General features: G+C 40.8%; 1 protein-coding gene across 3 annotated transcripts in view; it reads right to left on the bottom strand.

Moving 5' to 3' along the window:
• pcx (pecanex) overlaps window positions 1-19,165 on the bottom strand; it is a 743,348-nt gene that overhangs the window by 452,579 nt on the left and 271,604 nt on the right. For all 3 annotated transcript variants that reach the window (XR_016547122.1, XM_090376780.1, XM_090376781.1), the window contains one exon: window positions 10,107-10,212. Coding sequence is in view for 2 of the 3 variants with exons in the window: in XM_090376780.1 (XP_090232906.1) it covers window positions 10,107-10,212 (106 nt within the window). In the remaining variant the exon portion in view is untranslated. The remainder of the gene's footprint in view (window positions 1-10,106; window positions 10,213-19,165) is intronic.

The raw sequence follows: 19,165 nt of genomic DNA, 5'->3' as shown, positions 1-19,165 counted from the left end.
CTACTACCTCTGATGGTAGTTACAAGGGTGGTACAATAAAGAATCACCCTCACCTACTTCCACATATCAGAGTCATGATATTTTGTGTGTAGCATCCTACATATCTCTGTACTAAAGGTGTAAAATTTCAACCCTGTGTCTTAATTTGTTTTTCTCTTACAGTGCTGGACGTGTGACAAAGTAGCATCATGGACAAAGTTGAAGCCAGAGCTGTAATCCGGTATCTCTTCTTGAAGGGGATATCTCCTAAAGAAATCCACGAGGAGATGACTGCTGTATATAAGGATGAATGCCTACCCTATGTCATTGTGAAGCACTGGCATAGACAGTTTAGGTGTGGTTGGATATCGGTAGAATCAATGCCCATTCCAGGTCATCCCCATTCAGCCATTGATGACAGCACGATCAGCAAAGTAGAGTCATTAATCATGGAAGATCACCAGATATCTGTGAATGAATTGTCCAAGGAGGGAAAGATCAGTGTGGCTCTGTTGAAACAGTCCTCCATGATAAACTCTATTCACAGAAATTGAGTGCAAGATGGATTCCACAATTATTGACTGGTTTCCAGAAGGCTGATCAACAACAGGAATCACAAGAGCTGTTAGTGCTGTGCCAAAAAAATAATACTTTTTCTCTTGTCTAATCACTCAGGATGAAAATTGGATACACCATTTTGATGCTGAAAGTAAAAAGCAGTCCATGGAATGGTGACATAATGGTTCCCCCCACCCCTGCTGACGCAAGGGTCCAAGCGTCAGCAGGGGTGGGGGGAAATTACCTGCCGAAAGGTAGAACAATTACAGGTGCCTATTATGCCAACTTACTCACAAAATTACGGGAGAAAATCAAAACATGTAGGCTTGGCATGCTGTCCAAAGGTGTGAGAATGCTTCAAGACAATGCCCCAGTTCACAACTTCTGAAACTGCAACAACAAGAAAAACATAAAATCTAAGGCAGTATTTCACATCCACAATCGGCCACTTGTGGATGTGAAATACTGCCCCATCCAGCCTACTCACATGATCTTGCACTATCGGACTTCTTCTTGTTACCTTTGCTCAAATCATTTCTTCGGGGGACCCACTTCCCTGAAGTGGGTCCCCCGATGAGACACTCAATTCTGCAACAGAGTCATGGTTCAAAGACCAATCCCACCACTTCTACAAAAATGGTATCCATAGACTCATCCATTGATGAGAAAAATGTGTAAATCTGCATGGTGGCTATGTAGAGAAGGAATAAAACCTGTGCCAAGAATCAACAGGCTAGCACATCCTCAGCTATGTCAGGGCGATTCTTTATTGAACCACCCTCGTATATTTTTAAGAAAATACCACATCAGTACACGTGATCACTACCACCTAGCAGTTCCTTTATCAGTAAATTCTTAATGCACGAATAATCTCTGCTGATAACTAGATCAAGAGTACTACTCTCTCTGGTTGATTCTCTAATGTTTTGCTGTAGAAAACAATCATCCCATAATTCCACAAAAGTCTTGCTAGTGTGCGAGTGATCAACCCACAAGTTCCAATCAATATCTGGGAAGTTAAAATCCCCCATTAGAAGACATTCTAATTTACTGGCCCACTCTATTTCACTGTACTCATTAGAGTCATTAGGCCTATAAAACACTCACTCTTAATTTTGCTATTCCAGTGCTTATGTCACACCAAACTGACTCAACATTCATCTGCACTGTCCATTTATGTCAACTGGATGCAATTCCTTAGATTTTATGTTTTTCTTAATTAACAACATAACCCCCTCCTCTTCCTCCCTTCCTATCCTGTCTATCCTTTCTGTACACATTGTACTCCCCAAATTCCAATTCTGCATTCCTAATATCTGTGGCACAGCATGTGGTGTGCCACAGATGTCTCTGATATCCCAATAATATCCGCCTTTGATGTCTTGATCTGCACTTCAAATTTATTTACTATACTTTTAGCATTGGTGCACATGCAACTGTTCTTACTCTTAGTTACTCTAATACAGCCCATGTATTTATTTGTTCCATGATAACTCCCACCAGTTCCTGAAAATCCCAGCACCCCACCCTCCATTCTAATAGAAGCAGTGCAAGAATCATTTTCACCTGTGCATGCGGTTACTGTTAATCTTTGAGTCGGTGAATCATGCCAAGCTAGCAGTTTTCAGACCCACTTGCCTCTATAGCATTAGCAAACCCTCTTGCACCCCTTCTATTTAAGTGTATCCCAACCCTATAGAAGCAATCTCTCCGGTTAACAAGCACAGACCACACTGAAAAAAATTCTACCCCGTGAGCCTTGAACAATCTCTCCAGGGCCGAATTCATTAACAAGGCTCTCATGCATGTACTCCTTCTTATCACAACTTGGAAAAATTGCTGAAACTTTCAAATTTAACCCTAACTTGTCACTTGCGTTCAACACTGGCCTGTACTTGTTAAGAAGGTCTGCAGAACTTGTCATTAAAGCCAATGTGTACAACAATATCACAAAGGTATGATATTGTTGCAAATTTTTGCAACATCAAAATTTGATGAGGCTGCTCTACAACCTCATCAAATTTTGCTCCTGGCAGACATACCCTAGCCCTATTCCACCTATCCTTTTTACACAATATATTACAATTACTATATATGTCTCAATGATAATAGAGTCACCGAAAATAACTATCTCCCGTGGGACCATTCCATTCTGCCTTGGAGACTGCTGCAGTGCAGCCTGACGCACAAGAGGGAGCTCTGGGCAGAATTGGGCAACTGAGAGCTTGATGGGCCCCCACTTTAATACCTTCAAGGGCATCTAACTCTTCCTAAAATGAGGTCTGCAGGCCTCATTTTACGAAGGATGCAGAGATCCTTGAGCAAGTACAGAGGAGGGCTACAAGATTGGTGAGGGGAACAAAGGGGTACTCTAACCAAGAAATGCTGAAGTTCTGCAAATCACAGCGTCTGGAGACTAGGCACCTGCGAGGTCATCTGATTGAGGTGTATAAGGCCCTGAATAGATTGAGCAAGCTGAATACTGATCGGATTCTTCATCTTGCTCAAATTTTGCAACTGAGGGGGCATCAAGTCAAATTTTGAGGAAAGACAGTTGTAGAATAGATATGCAGAAATTTGCCTTTAGCCAGTGGGTAGTTGGTTGATAAAATAAAACCTTTCATCTGTCATTGTGGAAGTTCATAGCTTAAATAAATTCAAGGAGGAACTGGACAAATGTTTAGAGGGAATGAATGTGTGAAATGTTTTTTCTTTTCTTTTTGGCTCACGCTTGCTTTCTTGCATCACATGCCTCAACTACTACTACTACTAATATTCGTATCACCTTTCGATCCCCTTTGAAACTGGGTATACATTTGCACATCTCCAGTCCATGGGGGACATCTCCTGGGTCCAAGGATGCCCTCATAATCAGGGCTAAGGGACTGCTTACTTCCTTTGCTGCCTCCTTTATTATAACTGGATAGATCCTCTGTGTCACACGTGCCTTCCTTATGTTTAACTTCAGCAATTTCTCCTCCGATGTTTTATCAGAGTTATATTTTATTTTATTTTATTATATATATATTTTTTTGTTAGTTGTTGGCACATCAGCTTCTGTGGCCATAATGCACCTCCCAAAGTTTTTGCTTTTCACTGTGATCCAAGCCCAAGGCAGGATTCGAACCTTTGGGGGTTGCCAGGAAGGCACTCTACCCACCTGGCTAGCCAGGTCGGCTCTCACAGTTATTACAAAATCATTTTACTCCCTATTAGTTTTATAAGTTTCTGGCCTCCCCTTCACTACAGAATTCCTCGTGTATGGATGTAGATGCAAATTACTCATTCAGTTTGTCAGCTACCTGAGAAGAATTCTGAAAAATTGAACCCTCAATATCAAGTGGACCAATCTGATTCATTGTGTGTGCGCGATGCAAGGAGTGTAAGGAAATCAGGTGACAACTCAGCATTGTTATGGGCCTATATAAGAGCTTGAAGGACAGAGTGGATGCCCTCGAAGGATTAAGAGTGAGAGGCCCATCAAGCTCTCAGATGCCCACACCAATGCCAGAGCTTGCACTTGGTCATCACGCAACACAGTGGCAGCCCCCAAGGCAGAATGCGCTGGTCCCAAAGGAACTAGTAGTTGTTGGTGACTCTATTGTCAGGGAAACGGGAAACTGCTTTGTAAAAAGGATAGGTGGAACAGGACCAGGGTATGTCTGCCAGGGGCAAAGGTTGATGATGTTGTAGAGCAGATATCATCTTTTAAGGGCACAAAAGGTGATATAGTTGTACACGTTGGCACTAATGATATTAAGAGTAGGAGACCGGCGGAATTACTTAACAAGTACAGGTCATTGTTGAAAAAAAGCTGTGAATTAGGGTTGAATTTGAAAGTGTCTCCAATTCTGCCCAGACACAATAGGAGGAAGTATATGACGACAGCCCTGTCGATCAATTCGGCCCTGGAAGGATTGTGCAAGGCTCAAGGGGTAGAAGTTTTTTCAGCCTGGTCTGTACTTGTTAACAGGAGAGACTGCTTCTACAGGGATGGGATACACTTAAATAGAAAGGGTGCAAGAATGTTTGCTGATGCTATCAAGACAGTGTTAGGTGGGTCGGAAAACTGCTAGATTGGGGGGATACAAGGACTAATAGATCAACATTAGCCACTGGCAGAGGTGAAAGTGATTCTTGCACTGCTTCTATTGGAATGAGCCGCAGCCTGGAAAATAAGATGCAGGATAGTTCAGAGACTGCTGGGAATCATTGGGGTACAAATAAACACATAGGTTGTGTTAGGGTAGCTAAGAAAAAGAACAGGAGCATGTATACTTGCATGTACACCAATGCTGGGAATTTAGTAAATAATTTTGATGAATTTGAGGTATTGCTCAAAACATAAAAGGCAGATAATGTGGGGATTTCAGAGACGTGGTGTCACACAGATATAAAGAATGCAGAACTGGAATTTGGGGAGTACAATGTCTACAGAAAGGATAGACAGGGTAGGAAGGGAGGAGGGGTTATGCTATTAGTTAAGAAATACATAAAATCCAAGGAAGTGAAGCCAGTCGACATTGCAGTGCCTAGTCAGTTTGGTGTGAACATAAGCATTGGGAGATCAAATTTGAGAGTAGGAGTGTGATATAGGCCTAATGACTCTGATGAGTATAATAAGAAACTGTACGGGGAAATAGAGTGGGCCAGTAAATCAGAGAGTCTTATAATGGAGGATTTTAATTTCCCAGATATTGACTGGAATTTGGGCGCTGGTCACTCACACATTAGCAAGGCTTTTGTGGATTTATTGCATGATTGTTTTCTACATCAGCATGTTCGGGAGGCAACTAGTGGGAGTAATACTCTTGATTTGATTATCAGTAGTGATTCTTCATGCATTAAGAATCTGCAGGTAAATGAACCACTAGGTGGCAGTGATCACAGTGTGCTGAAGTAGGATTTACTCAAAGAGGTAACTACCATCAAGAGTAAAGGGAAGGGTTTTGCTTTTGTAAAGGTGACTATGGTGGTCTGAGACAGTATTTAAATTCTATACCGTGGTACCAACTAATGATGTTACCAACAGCAAATTCAAAATGGGAAGCATTCAAAGAATTAATCTTGGAAGCTACTAGGATTTCCATACCAACAAAGAAATATTGTTCAAGGTTTAGGCCTAAATGGATCTCATATGAACTAATTAGACATGTGACAGAGAAGAAAATGCATGGGATACATGCAAATTAACACGTGACACAGAAGCCTATGATAAATACAAGTTGATCTGTAACCAAGTTACAAAGGAGGTTAGGCAGGCGAACAGATTACGAGAAATCTTTGGCAAGGGATGCAAAGAAAAACAGCAAAGAGTTCTTTACTTATGTAAACTCTAGAAGGAAGGGGATGAATCAGATTGGTCCACTTGATATCGATGGGTCAACTGTTGATGATCCTGCTCAGGTAGTTAACAAACTGAATGAATATTTTGCATCGACATTCACACATGAGGAGTTATTCAGCGAGGGGAATGCCAGAGGTGTATTCAACTCTGGCAGTAAGCTAGAGAATCTTGTAATAATTGAGAGTAAAGTAGAGGAGAAATTGTTGAATATAAATACAAGAAAGGCACCTGGGGGGGGTGGATGGGATCTATCCAGTTATACTAAAGGAGGCAGCAAAGGATGTAAGCAAACCCTTAGCCATACTTAATAGAGCTTCCTTGGACTCAGGGGAAGTACCCATGGACTAGAGATGGGCAAATGTGACCCCCAATTCACAAAGGAGGATCAAACGGCGACACAAGTAATTATAGACCTGTTAGTTTAACTTCTGTTCCTGTAAAATTAATGGAGGCACTGGTTAAAGAAGCACTGCAGGATCATCTAGAAAAGACTTCAGTTATAGCTCAGACACAGCATGGTTTTGTTAAGGGGAAGTCTTGCCTGACCAATTTGATTGGATACTATGATGCAGTCACAAAAGAACTGGATGCAGGGAATAACTTTGATATTATATACTTGGATCTTAGAAAGGCTTTTGATACTGTTGCACATGGAACTCTGCTGCACAAATTGGAGCAGCGTGGCATTGGGGGCAAATTGCTGCTATGGATAAAGGGGTGGTTGAGGAGGAGAAGACAGAGAGTGGTATTCAATAGACACTGCTCATCGTGGACTAATGTTATTAGTGGAGTCCCTCAGGGTTCAGTATTGGGTCCATTATTGTTTTTTGTATTTATAAATGATATTGATGACGGTATAGCAAGCTTAATGTCCAAATTTGCAGACGATACGAAGGTTGGCAGGGTTGTCAAGGACACTACTGACACTATGCTACTGCAACAGGATCTGGACAGGTTCAGCAGATGGGCTGAGAGGTGGCAAATGAAGTTTAACATTGACAAATGTAAAGTTACATATGGGAAACAGCAACCCCAGAGCAACGTATCAACTCTGTGGTACTACACTGACAGTGGTAGAGAATGAAAGGGACCTCGGGGTGGTTGTGCAGGCAGATATGAAGTTTTCTGAGCAGTGCAGACGGGCTGCAAGAGTAGCTCATGGTGTATTGTCGATGATATATAGGAATTTTTCTAGCAGGGATAAGGAGGTGATTATTCCCTTGTATAAGGCAATGGTCAGACCACACCTAGAGTACTGTATACAGGTCTGGAGGACTCATTTCAAGAAGGATGTAGAGATGCTGGAACAAGTACAGAGAAGGGCAACAAGATTAGTGAATGGAACAAAGGGGTGCTCTTACGAAGAAAGGCTTAAGTTTTGCAAATTACAGTGTCTGGAGACTAGGCACCGGTGAGGTGATCTGATAGAGGTGTATAAGGCCTTGAATGGTTTGAGCATGCTCAATGCTGATGGGATTCTTCTTCTTGCTCAGAATAATCACCTGAGAGGGCATAAGTTCAAATTGAGAAAAGACAGATGTAGGATAGACGTGAGGAAATTTACCTTTAGCCAGCGGGTGGTTGGTAGGTGGAATAGACTTCCATCCCTTTGTCGTGGAAGTTGATAGCCTAAATAAGTTTAAGGCTCAGCTGGACAGGTATTTCGAAAGAACAGGGGTGAAGTGGAAGTGGTTATTTTTATTTATTTATTTATTTTTTTTTTTTGGGCTGATGCTGCATAAGCTTGCTTTCTTGCATCAAATGCCTCTACTAATGCTAATGCCCTTCCTTCTGTAGGTTACATAAGTAAAGAAATCTTTGCTGTGTTTCTTTGCATCCTTTGCCCAAGATTTCTAGTAATTGTCTTTCCTTGCCTAACATCCTTTGTGACTTGACTACAGACTATGTTATATCTATCATAGGCATCTGTTTCTCCTGATAATTTATATGCATCCCACGCATTTTTCTTTTCTGCCACGAGCCTCATTAATTCATCTGACATCCATTTAGGTCTAAATCTTGAACAGCATTTCTTAGTTGGTATGAAAAGCCTAGTAGCTTCCAAGATTAATTCCTTGAAGGTTTCCCATTTAGAATTCATTGTTTTTAACATCATCAGTTGATCCCACTGCATATAATTTAAAAACTGTCTGAGACCACTGCAGTTACTTTACGAAAGCAAAAACCCTTCCCTTTACCCCTGATGGTAGTTACATCTTTGAGTAAATTAGTTAATCTTTGTGTTAATCTATTAGTCCGTGAATATCTCCAATTAAGCCCTTTTCCAAGCTAGCCCTTTTCTGACCCACCCAACAATGCCTCGCTAGCATTAGGAAATATTCTTGTCTAAGGAAGATTAAGAACAGCCACAAAGACCTTGTAGGAAGACCATTCGATACAAATATCGAGGAGAGAGAAATGCTGTTCTGGCAAGGAAAATATATCTACTATCATTAACAGTTTTCTGATTACTATGATACGAACAGCCATCTTTAGAAGATGCCTCCACTTCTCTAGTTTCTAAAGACTCTCTACACCATGAGTGGAAAAGTAAGTCAAAATTGAGCTTAAACATTAATTAAAAATGAGAAAATAGATGAAAAATTTTAAGAAACTCAGCCTAAACACTTCAGAACCGCTGCACATATTTTGAAACATAAATGTTCACAAGCACAGACTTCTATGGAAGATTTTACACTGGCAAAAAAAGGTGACTGACCACCATAATTCAATTCAACCCATTTTCTATTAACCATGACATCAAAAGGCCAAATCCAGATAATTTATCTTCGGATGTTGAGTGCATGTACACAATAATTTGTCTGAATGGAGCTCAGAATGAATCAGGGAAATTTTAGATGAACATTTGCATACTGGTTTCCCAAGATGCCAATTCATTTACATATTTCCAATAGGCAAGAATTCTAAGTTTTATTCAAGAAAAAAAAGAAGCAAATTCAAATTATTATTTTAAAGGCACACAACTTACTAATCCATATATATATTTATTTGTCTGTAAAAATACATATTCATGTGCAATTTGCATGTTGTCCAGGCTGAAAAACCAAAAATGTCTCACAAGAAAACCCAACTCCAACCACCTAAGGTTAGTTAACTACAGTCTCAATTAAACAGGCCTTTAGAAATTTCTCAAGTTATTGACAAGGATTGAACCCAGACCCTTGAAACAGTGACAGATGAAAATTCATCTTGTTAAAAAAGCTTCCTCAGAGAACTTTGGAAAACAAAGTGGGATTTTTTAATCCAGGCTGCGGGAGTAATTAATTTATGGTTGTAAAGGGTTATGTTTTTATGAAGTCACAAATTATGTAAGATTTCATAGATATAAGTCAGTGCAGTTAGGATTGTATCTATACATTACTAAATAAAAAGAAACTAAAGTCTGTAATGAAAATGCATTTTTGCAATATCTCATATTGTGAAATCTTTCATGAGTTGCCTACTCTTCCACATCGAATAAGCAATGATTGTCCACTACAGAGCTACTGCCCAGATGGCATCATTTTGTAGTATTATTAGTACTAGTACTGTAAATGCCACAAGGAAGCAAGCTTATATAGCATCGGCTAAAAAAAAAACACCAAACACTTGATATTTCTAAGGATTTCAGTATGTTTGCAATAAAGTTCCTCTAAACAGACTTTCATCATATGATTTGCTGATTTGTCACTGTTTTTTGTAATTTGGTATCCAGTTTTCTCTCTAATTGTTCACTGAGGGTGATGATAGATGGCATTCTGTCTTCTAACTTCTCCATTAATGCAGATGTTCAGTTCAGCACTTTTCTTTCTCCACATTAATGACCTTCTTCCATTGACTGGAACTAATCGTATCCATAGTTTTGCTGATAATAACACATTGCATTTCACAAACAAAAATACATTTTATATTAAAACATAAATGTACAATTCTTTACAGTACAAGTATGCTTTTGAACAGTAACTCACCTAGAATATTAGGTAGCAAAACAACACAGGAAACAAAGCTTATACAAAAAAAAAAAAAAAAGAAGAAGAAGAAGAAGAAGAAGAAGAAAAAAAAAAATAATAAAAGCTTTTTAACTCATTTTGCCTTTCCATTCCAAAGGCCAGATATGAAAAAATGAAATCAGTTCAAGGTATTCTCATAAGTAAAAAGAATTTTAAATGCCATATAATATCAGAATTATATTACATAGATAAAACAAATGTTTGTATCTTACCATTTTGGATCCACCATGAACTCAAGGAGTTTAACATCTTTGACAGTGCCTAATCCTTTGGCCACTCCTGTACTATTTTCATCAAATGTGTAAGTTAACCAGTTACCTGAACAACAAAAAAAACCACTTTATTTAAAAAAATTCATTAGGAAAAACACTGGATGCTGGTCATGAACTTAGTGGTATGATTAAGGTAGAGAAAAACTGAGAAAAGTAGCATGTTGTTCAAACTTTCTTTCTTTTTTTTTTTTTAAGATAACCCCAAACATAAAAGGTATTAGAATCTACAGTACTTAGTAGCATACGTAAGTTGAAGGCTCAGAGAAAGATAAAAGGAAATGTTGACATTAGACGAATTTCTGTAGTTTGTAGTTGTAATTTTCAGAAAATATATATATAAAGGGAGGTTGTTCAAGAAAACAGAAGTTGAAGGAATAAATGAGGAAGATGAAAGGTTGGTTCTGTGAGTTTGAAGTTTGACAGTAAAAGATGCTGACTGGTGGCAGCATGTATTCAGACTGGTTTAGCATTAGTAAAGGCATATGATGCAAGAAAGCAAGCTTATGCAGCATCAGCCAAAAAAAAAAAAAAAAAAAAACCCCTTCCACTTCACCCCTCCATTCGTTCGAAATACCTGTCCAGCTGAGCCTTAAATTTATTTAGGCTATCACCTTCCACAACAAGGGATGGAAGTCTGTTCTACCTGCTGGCTAAAGGCAAATTTCCGCACATCTAGGCCCGCCAAGCAGACAGGAAATACTTCCTGATGATTACAATTGATTTCGCGGGAGCGTTCGACACCCTTTGGTGGCCGAGCGTCCTCCGCAGACTCAGGCAAGCAAATGTACTGGACAATTTGTTCAATATCATGAACAGCTACCACTCAAATAGGGTGATCACAGTAAATGCACCTTATCAGGAACTCACAAGACAGATACACCGTGGCTGCCCCCTGGGCTCGGTCCTAGGGCCGACCTTACGGAACATGGTGATGGATGAATTTCTATGCCTTGACCTTGGGGAGGTTCGTTCACAAGCCTTTGCTGATGACCTCATCCTGATGGTGACTGCAAATTCCAGGGCCCAGCTTGAGACCTTGGCAAACCATGCACTCCAAATCCTCCAGGACTGGGCAAAAACACACTGCTTGACCATATCACCATCAAAAACAAACTCTCTGCTTCTTAAAGGAACTCTCTGTATTACAAGACCACCACAGATTAAAATTGGAAACAAGACCATAAAGTTGTCAGAGCAACTGAAATATCTTGGCATAGTACTAGACAGAACACGCTCCTTCCAAGCTCATCTCAAATACATCAGAACCAAAGTTAGAAACTATACTGCCATGGTTGCTAGGATATCCCGTCGGGACTGGGGTCTCAGCAAGCGAACCCTCTCGTTGTATTACAAGGCTATCTTCATCCCTGTGATTACATATGCAGCCGGAATTTGGTTTGGCAAGGCTACGACTGCAGTAAACAGACGAATCCTGGATTCCACTCAATGCACGGTCCTGCTCTCCACCTCTCGTGCCTGCTGCACTGTGAGTACTCACGCCCTCCAGGTCCTGGTGGGGGCCCTCCCCCTCAACCTGGAGGTGGTAAGAAATGGAATGTTGTATCATCTTTCTAAGGGCGTGTCTCAGACCTGCTTGGGATTCAAGCTGAATCTTACCAACAACCAAAGATTTGAGAAGAGACTTCAAGCACACATGCAACGGGTGTGGCAGGACCGCTGGACAAATTCAACCAAGGGGGAAATCACCAGGAGATTCATCCCAGATGTTAGCAGAATCTATCTAAAATCCCCATTATGGTTTTTCCAGGCCTGTATGCCACGTATTTGCTTACTACCCATGGTTCAATAAAGGCAAAACTAACAACCTTTGGCCTAGAAGAGGACCCAACATGCACCTGTGGAGGAATTGAGGCCTGGGATCACCTCATGCACGAGTGCCCCCTCTACGATGACCTCCGCTGCCAGCTTATCACAAAGCTCACTTATATACCAAAAGGCAATATTTGCTGATGCTATCGAGGCAGTGTTAGGTGGGTCGGAAAACTGCTAGCTTGGGGGGGAGACAAAGACCAATAGACTGACAGTAGCCACTGGCAGAGGTGAAAGAGATTCTTGCACTGCTTCTATTAGAATGAGCAGAAGCCTGAAAAACAAGATGCATGGTATTTCAGAGACTGCTGGGAGCCATTGTGGTACAAGTAAACACATGGGTTGTGTTAGGGTAGCTAAGAATAGAAACAGGTGCAGGTATACTTGCGTGTACACCAATGCTAGGAGTTTAGTAAATAAATTTGATGAATTTGAGGTATTGCTCAAAACATCGAAGGCAGATATTGTTGGGATATCAGAGACGTGGTGTCACACACATATATAAGGGATGCGGAACTGCAATTTGCGGAGTACAACGTCTACAGAAAGGATAGACAGGATAGGAAGGGGGGAGGTGTTATGCTATTAGTTAAGAAACACATAAAAACCAAGGAAGTGAAGCCAGTCGACATCGCTGGACAGTGCAGTGTGGAGTCAGTTTGGTGTGACATAAACATTGGGAGATCAAAATTGAGAGTAGGAGTGTGCTATAGGCCTAATAACTCTGATGAGTATAATAAGGAACTGTACAGGGAAATAGAATGGGCCAGTAAATCAGAGTGTCTTATAATGGGAGATTTTAATTTCCCAGATATTGACTGGAATTTGGGGGCTGGATACTCACACACTAGCAGGGCTTTTGTGGATTTATTGGATGATTGTTTTCTACATCAGCATGTTCGGGAGGCAACTAGAGGGAGCAATACTCTTGATTTGATTATCAGCAGTGATTCTTCATGCATTAAGAATCTGCAGATAAATGAACCACTAGGTGGCAGTGATCACAGTGTGCTGAAGTGGGATTTACTCAAAGAGGTAACTACCATTAGGGGTAAAGGGAAGGGTTATTGCTTCCGTAAAGGCGACTACGATGGACTGAGACAGTATTTAAATTCTATACAGTGGGACCAACTGATGATGTTACCAACAGCAAATTCAAAATGGGAAGCATTCAAAGAACTTATCTTGGAAGCTACTAGGCTTTACATACCAACTAAGAAATATTGTTCAAGGTTTAGGCCAAAATGGATGTCAGATGAACTAATGAGGCATATGGCAGAGAAGAAAAATGCATGGGATACTTACAAATTAACACATGACACAGAAGCCTATGATAGATACAATTTGATATGCAACCAAGTTACAAAGGAGGTTAGGCAGGCGAAGGCAGATTACGAGAAATCCTTGGCAAGGGATGCAAAGAAAAACAGCAAAGAGTTCTTCACTTATGTAAACTCTAGAAGGAAAGGGATGAATCAGATTGGTCCTCTTGATATTGATGGGTCAAGTGTTGATGATCCTGCTCAGGTAGCTAACAAACTAAATGAATATTTTGCATCGACATTCACACATGAGGAGTTATTCAGCGAGGGGAATGCCAGAGGTGTATTCAACTCTAGCAGTAAGTTACAGAATCTTGAAATAACTGGGAGTAAAGTGGAGGAGAAACTGTTGAAGATAAACACAAGAAAGGCACCCGGGGTGGATGGGATCTATCCAGTTATATTAAAGGAGGCAGCAAAGGAAGTAAGCAAACCCTTAGCCATAATTATGAGAGCTTCCTTGGACTCAGGGGAGGTACCCATAGACTGGAAATGTGCAAATGTGACCCCAATTTACAAAGGAGGATCAAAGGCTGACACAAGTAATTATAGACCTGTGAGCTTAACTTCTGTTCCAGGAAAATTAATGGAGGCACTGGTTAAAGAAGCACTGCAGGATCATTTAGACAAGACTTCAGTTATAGCTCAGACACAGCATGGTTTTGTTAAGGGGAAGTCTTGCCTGACCAACTTGATTGGATACTATGATGCAGTCACAAAAGAACTGGATGCAGGGAATAACTTTGATATTATATACTTGGATCTTAGAAAGGCTTTTGATACTGTTGCACATGGAAGACTGCTACACAAATTGGAGCAGTGTGACATTGGAGGCAAATTACTGCTATGGATAAAGGGGTGGTTGAGGGGGAGAAGACAGAGAGTGGTAATCAATGGACACTGCTCATCGTGGACTGATGTTATTAGTGGAGTCCCTCAGGGCTCAGTGTTGGGTCCATTATTGTTTTCTGTATTTATAAATGATATTGATGATGGTATATCGGGATTAATGTCCAAGTTTGCAGACGATACAAAGGTTGGCAGGGTTGTCAAGGACACTACTGACACTATGCTGCTGCAACAGGATCTGGAAAGGTTGAGCAGATGGGCTGAGAGGTGGCAAATTAAGTTTAACATTGACAAATGTAAAGTACTACACATGGGAAACAGCAACCCCAGAGCAACGTATCAACTCTGTGGTACAACACTGACAGTGGTAGAGAATGAAAGGGACTTGGGGGTGGTTGTGCAGGCAGATATGAAGTTCTCTGAGCAGTGCAGACGGGCTGCAAGAGTAGCTCATGGAGTATTGTCAATGATATACAGGAATTTTTCCAGCAGGGATAAGGAGGTGATTATTCCATTGTATAAGGCGATGGTCAGGCCACACCTAGAGTACTGTATACAGGTCTGGAGGCCTCATTTCAAGAAGGATGTAGAGCTGCTGGAACGAGTACAGAGAAGGGCAACAAGATTAGTGAATGGAAAAAAAGGGGTGCTCTTACGAAGAACGGCTTAAGTTTTGCAAATTACAGTGTCTGGAGACTAGGCACCAGCGAGGTGATCTGATAGAGGTGTATAAAGCCTTGAATGGTTTAAGCATGCTCAATGCTGATGGGATTCTTCCTCTAGCTCAGAAAAATCACCTGAGAGGGCATAAATTCAAATTGAGGAAAGACAGATGTAGGATAGACGTGCGGAAATTTGCCTTTAGCCAGCGGGTGGTTGGTTGGTGGAACAGATTTCCATCCCTTGTGGTGGAGGTTGATAGCCTAAATAAGTTTAAGGCTCAGCTGGACAGGTATTTTGAACGAACGGAGGGGTGAAGTGGAAGTGGTTTTTTTTTTTTTTTTTTTTTTGGCTGATGCTGCATAAGCTTGCTTTCTTGCATCAAATGCCTCTACTAATGCTAATGCTAATGCTAACCTTTGGCCTAGAAGAGGACCCAACATGCACCTGTGGAGGAATTGAGGCCTGGGATCACCTCATGCACGAGTGCCCCCTCTACGATGACCTCCGCTGCCAGCTTATCACAAAGCTCACTTATATACCAAAAGGCAAAGAAAACCACTTACTTGATACTAAGGAAGAGTATCAAGCTCTCACCAACTACGCAGCAGCTTTTCTTGAGGAGAAGACAACTAATTGCAGCAACATGATAACCCTCTACTAAATGAACCCAGGGACCCTGATGGTACTGGAACAAGGCAGCTAAACTTGACCAGCATTACCATCATTGGTGTGAACTACCATACATTCTCCAAAATATCACCCAGCAAAGATAACTACCAAATAACTACCTTTGAATAGAGACAACCCACAAATTAAGACAATCTAAGAAAGACAACAGGTTCTTATACTTCTGGACTTGTCTCTCACGGATGTGACCAATAAGACAATCTCCTAGATAAAGACTGACAATGCCACCGGCGTGCCATTAGATGTCAACAGCTTTTCTTGGCCAACTAGCATTCTGAACCAGGTACCCTAACTTGGTTCACTTTAATACCCCCCTCCCCCGGTAGGGAGAGGGAGGGGACGGGTTTCTGTCTCCTCCCCCTCCCTGCTACCCCCCTTTTTTTTCTCCTGGTGGGGCTAGTCCCCACTGACCTTTCTGGGGTTGCCTTCCCTATCATCCCCATATTTCTATCTGTCCCCCCCTGCCTCAGTCTTCACCCCTACTCTAACTAAATATGCATTTTATTTTATTATTGTTATTATATATATATTTTTTTTTCTTATTATTATTCTTTTTATTATTTTTTTATTATTATTATTTTTTATTTTATTTTATTTTTTATTTTTTTTATTATAATTATTTTTTTATTTATTTATTTTTTCTTATTTTTTTATTTTATTTTATTCTATTTTTTTATTATAATTATTTTTTTATTTTATTTTATTCTATTTTTTATTATAATTATTTTTTTATTTTATTTATTTATTATTATTATTTTTTCTATTTATTTATGTTATTATTTTTTTCTTTATTATTATTATTATTATTTTTTTATAGGCCCTTGCCACTGAAATCTTAGGAAATTAGGTGACAGGGCCTGCTAGAGAGTAATTACTTCTATTGCGATCCCTCTATGCCTGACCTGCCTTATCGGGGTTAAGTGAGGGCAACGAGGGGGTCCCACTAGGAGCCCAACGGCTAAAAGGTCAGAGGAACAACACAACATGACACTACACAACATAAACATGTACCTTACACTTTTTAAAATCTCTGGCCTTCAACCAGAGTACACAACACGCAGATGGCGGAAACCCCTTGGGCCGTTAGACAATGAACACTTTACTTTACATCTATCCTACGTCTGTCTTTCCTCAATTTGAATTTATGCTCTCTCAGGTGATTATTCTGAGCAAGAGGCAGTATCCCATCAGCATTGAGCATGCTCAAACCATTCAAGGCTTTGTACACCTCTATCAGATCACCTCGCCAGTGCCTAGTCGCCAGACACTGTAATTCGCAAAACTTAAGCCTTTCTTCGCAAGAGCAACCCTTCGTTCCGTTCACTAACCTTGTTGCCCTTCTCTGTACTCTCTTCTCTGTTCCCAGCAGCTCTACATCCTTCTTGAAATGAGGCCTCCACACCTGTATACAGTACTCAAGGTGCGGCCTGACCATTGCCTTATACAAGGGAATAATCACCTCCCTATCTCTGCTAGAAAAATTCCTGTATATCATTGATAAGACACCATGAGCTACTCTTGCAGCCCGTCTGCACTGCTCAGAGAACTTCATATCTGCCTGCACAATTACCCCCAGGTCCTTTTCTTTCTCTACCACAGTCAGCGTAGTACCACAGAGTTCATACGTTGCTCTGGGGTTGCTGTTTCCCATATGCAGTACTTTACATTTGTCAACGTTAAACTTCATTTGCCACCTCTCAGTTTCCAGTCAATATCTGGGAAATTAAAATCCCCCATTATAAGACTCTCTGATTTACTGGCCCACTATTTCCCTGTACAGTTTCTTATTATACTCATCAGAGTCATTAGGCCTATAGCACACTCCTACTCTCAATTTTGATCTCCCAATGCTTATATCACACCAAATTGACTCGACACTGCACTGTCCAGCGATGTCGACTGGCTTCACTTCCTTGGATTTTGTGTGTTTCTTAACTAATAGCATAACCCCTCCTCCCTTCCTATCCTGTCTATCCTTTCTGTAGACATTGTACTCCCCAAATTCCAGTTCTGCATTACTTATATCTGTGTGACACCATGTCTCTGATATCCCAACAATATCCACCTTTGATGCTTTGAGCAATACCTCAAATTCATCAAATTTATTTACCAAACTCCTAGCATTGGTGTACACGCAAGTATACATGCACCTGTTCTTTTTCTTAGCTATCCTAACACAACCCATGTGTTTACTTGTACCCCAGTGTACATGTGTTTACTTGTACCCCAGCAGTCTCTGAAATATCCTGAATCTTATTTTCCAAGCTGCTGCTCATTCCAATAGAAGCAGTGCAAGAATCACTTTCACCTCTGCCAGTGGCTACTGGCAATCTATTAGTCCTTGTATCCCCCCAATCTAGCAGTTTTCCGACCCACCTAACACTGCCTCGATAGCATCAGCAAACATTATTGCACCCTTTCTATTTAAGTGTATCCCATCCCTGGAGAAGCAGTCTCTCCTGTTAACAAGTACAGATCAGGATGAAAAAAATTCTACCCCTTGAACCTTGCTGTTGTTGTTGTTGTTATTTGGTTTTTAGGAGCATTAGCAACTAGGCCATATTGCTCCGTTGAGCCTTGCACAATCTTTCCAGGGCCGAAGTGAGGCTCTCATCATATACTCCCTCCTATCGTGTCTGGGCAGAATTGCAGACACTTTCAAATTCAACCCTAATTCACGGCTTTTTTTCAACAGTGACCTGTACTTGTTAAGTAATTCCACCTGTCGCCTACTCTTAATATCATTAGTGCCAACGCGTACAACTATATCACCTTTTTGCCCTTAAAAGATGATATCCGCTATACAACGTCATCAACCTTTGCCCCTGGCAGACATACCCTGGTCCTGTTCCACCTATCCTTTTTTGGAAAGCATGTTTTCCGTTTCCCTGACAATAGAGTCACCAACAACTACTAGTTCCTTTGGGACCAGTGCATTCTGCCTTGGGGGCTGCCGCTGTGTTGCCTGATGCCCAAGTGCAAGCTCTAGCGTTGGTGTGGGCAGCTGAGAGCTTGATGGGCCCTCGCTTTTAATCCTTCAAGGGCATCCACCCTGTCCTTCAAGCTCTCATATAGGCCCCTAACAATGCTGAGTTGTCGCCTGATTTCCTTACACTCATTGCATCGCGCACATACCAAGACATCCCCCATGGCAATATCATGTTATATTTTAGAAAGAAGAGCAGGAATTATAGAAGCCAATTCAAAAAAACAGTGCACATGGAAGTATCTATAGAAAAGGCATGGAACAGAAATAAAACATCTATGAGATGGATAGAGAGACTTTTTTAGAGATGGGTCGTTAATTAACCTAACTTCCCTCTTTTGAATGGAATCTAGAATCCTGAGAGAGGTTTTAAGGGCACCCCCCCCATATGTGGGAAAAATATTCCATGGTAGGGTGGATTCGACATTTGTACAGGGTAAATAATTGTTTGGAAGAAAAATGCTGAGAGTGAAAGAGAAAACCAACAGTTTTCAGATGAAGAAGCAATATTTGTCATGTGCTTACGCCAAGAGAAATTAGAAGACAGGATTATCCGTAAGACAGATATGTGACCTTGTGTAGAAATATGAGTATCATCAAAGATAAGCATAGAAGCAGAAGAATCCTTTTTTTGCGAGATATAAGACAGGACCGAGTTTCAG

The sequence above is a fragment of the Mastigoproctus giganteus genome, chromosome 6 (genome assembly GCF_048544385.1).
Source record: "Mastigoproctus giganteus isolate SK-2022 chromosome 6, ASM4854438v1, whole genome shotgun sequence".
NCBI lineage: Eukaryota > Metazoa > Arthropoda > Arachnida > Uropygi > Thelyphonidae > Mastigoproctus > Mastigoproctus giganteus.
The sequence above is the reverse complement of the archived record's forward strand: the minus strand, read 5'-3'. Positions and strand labels throughout refer to the sequence as shown.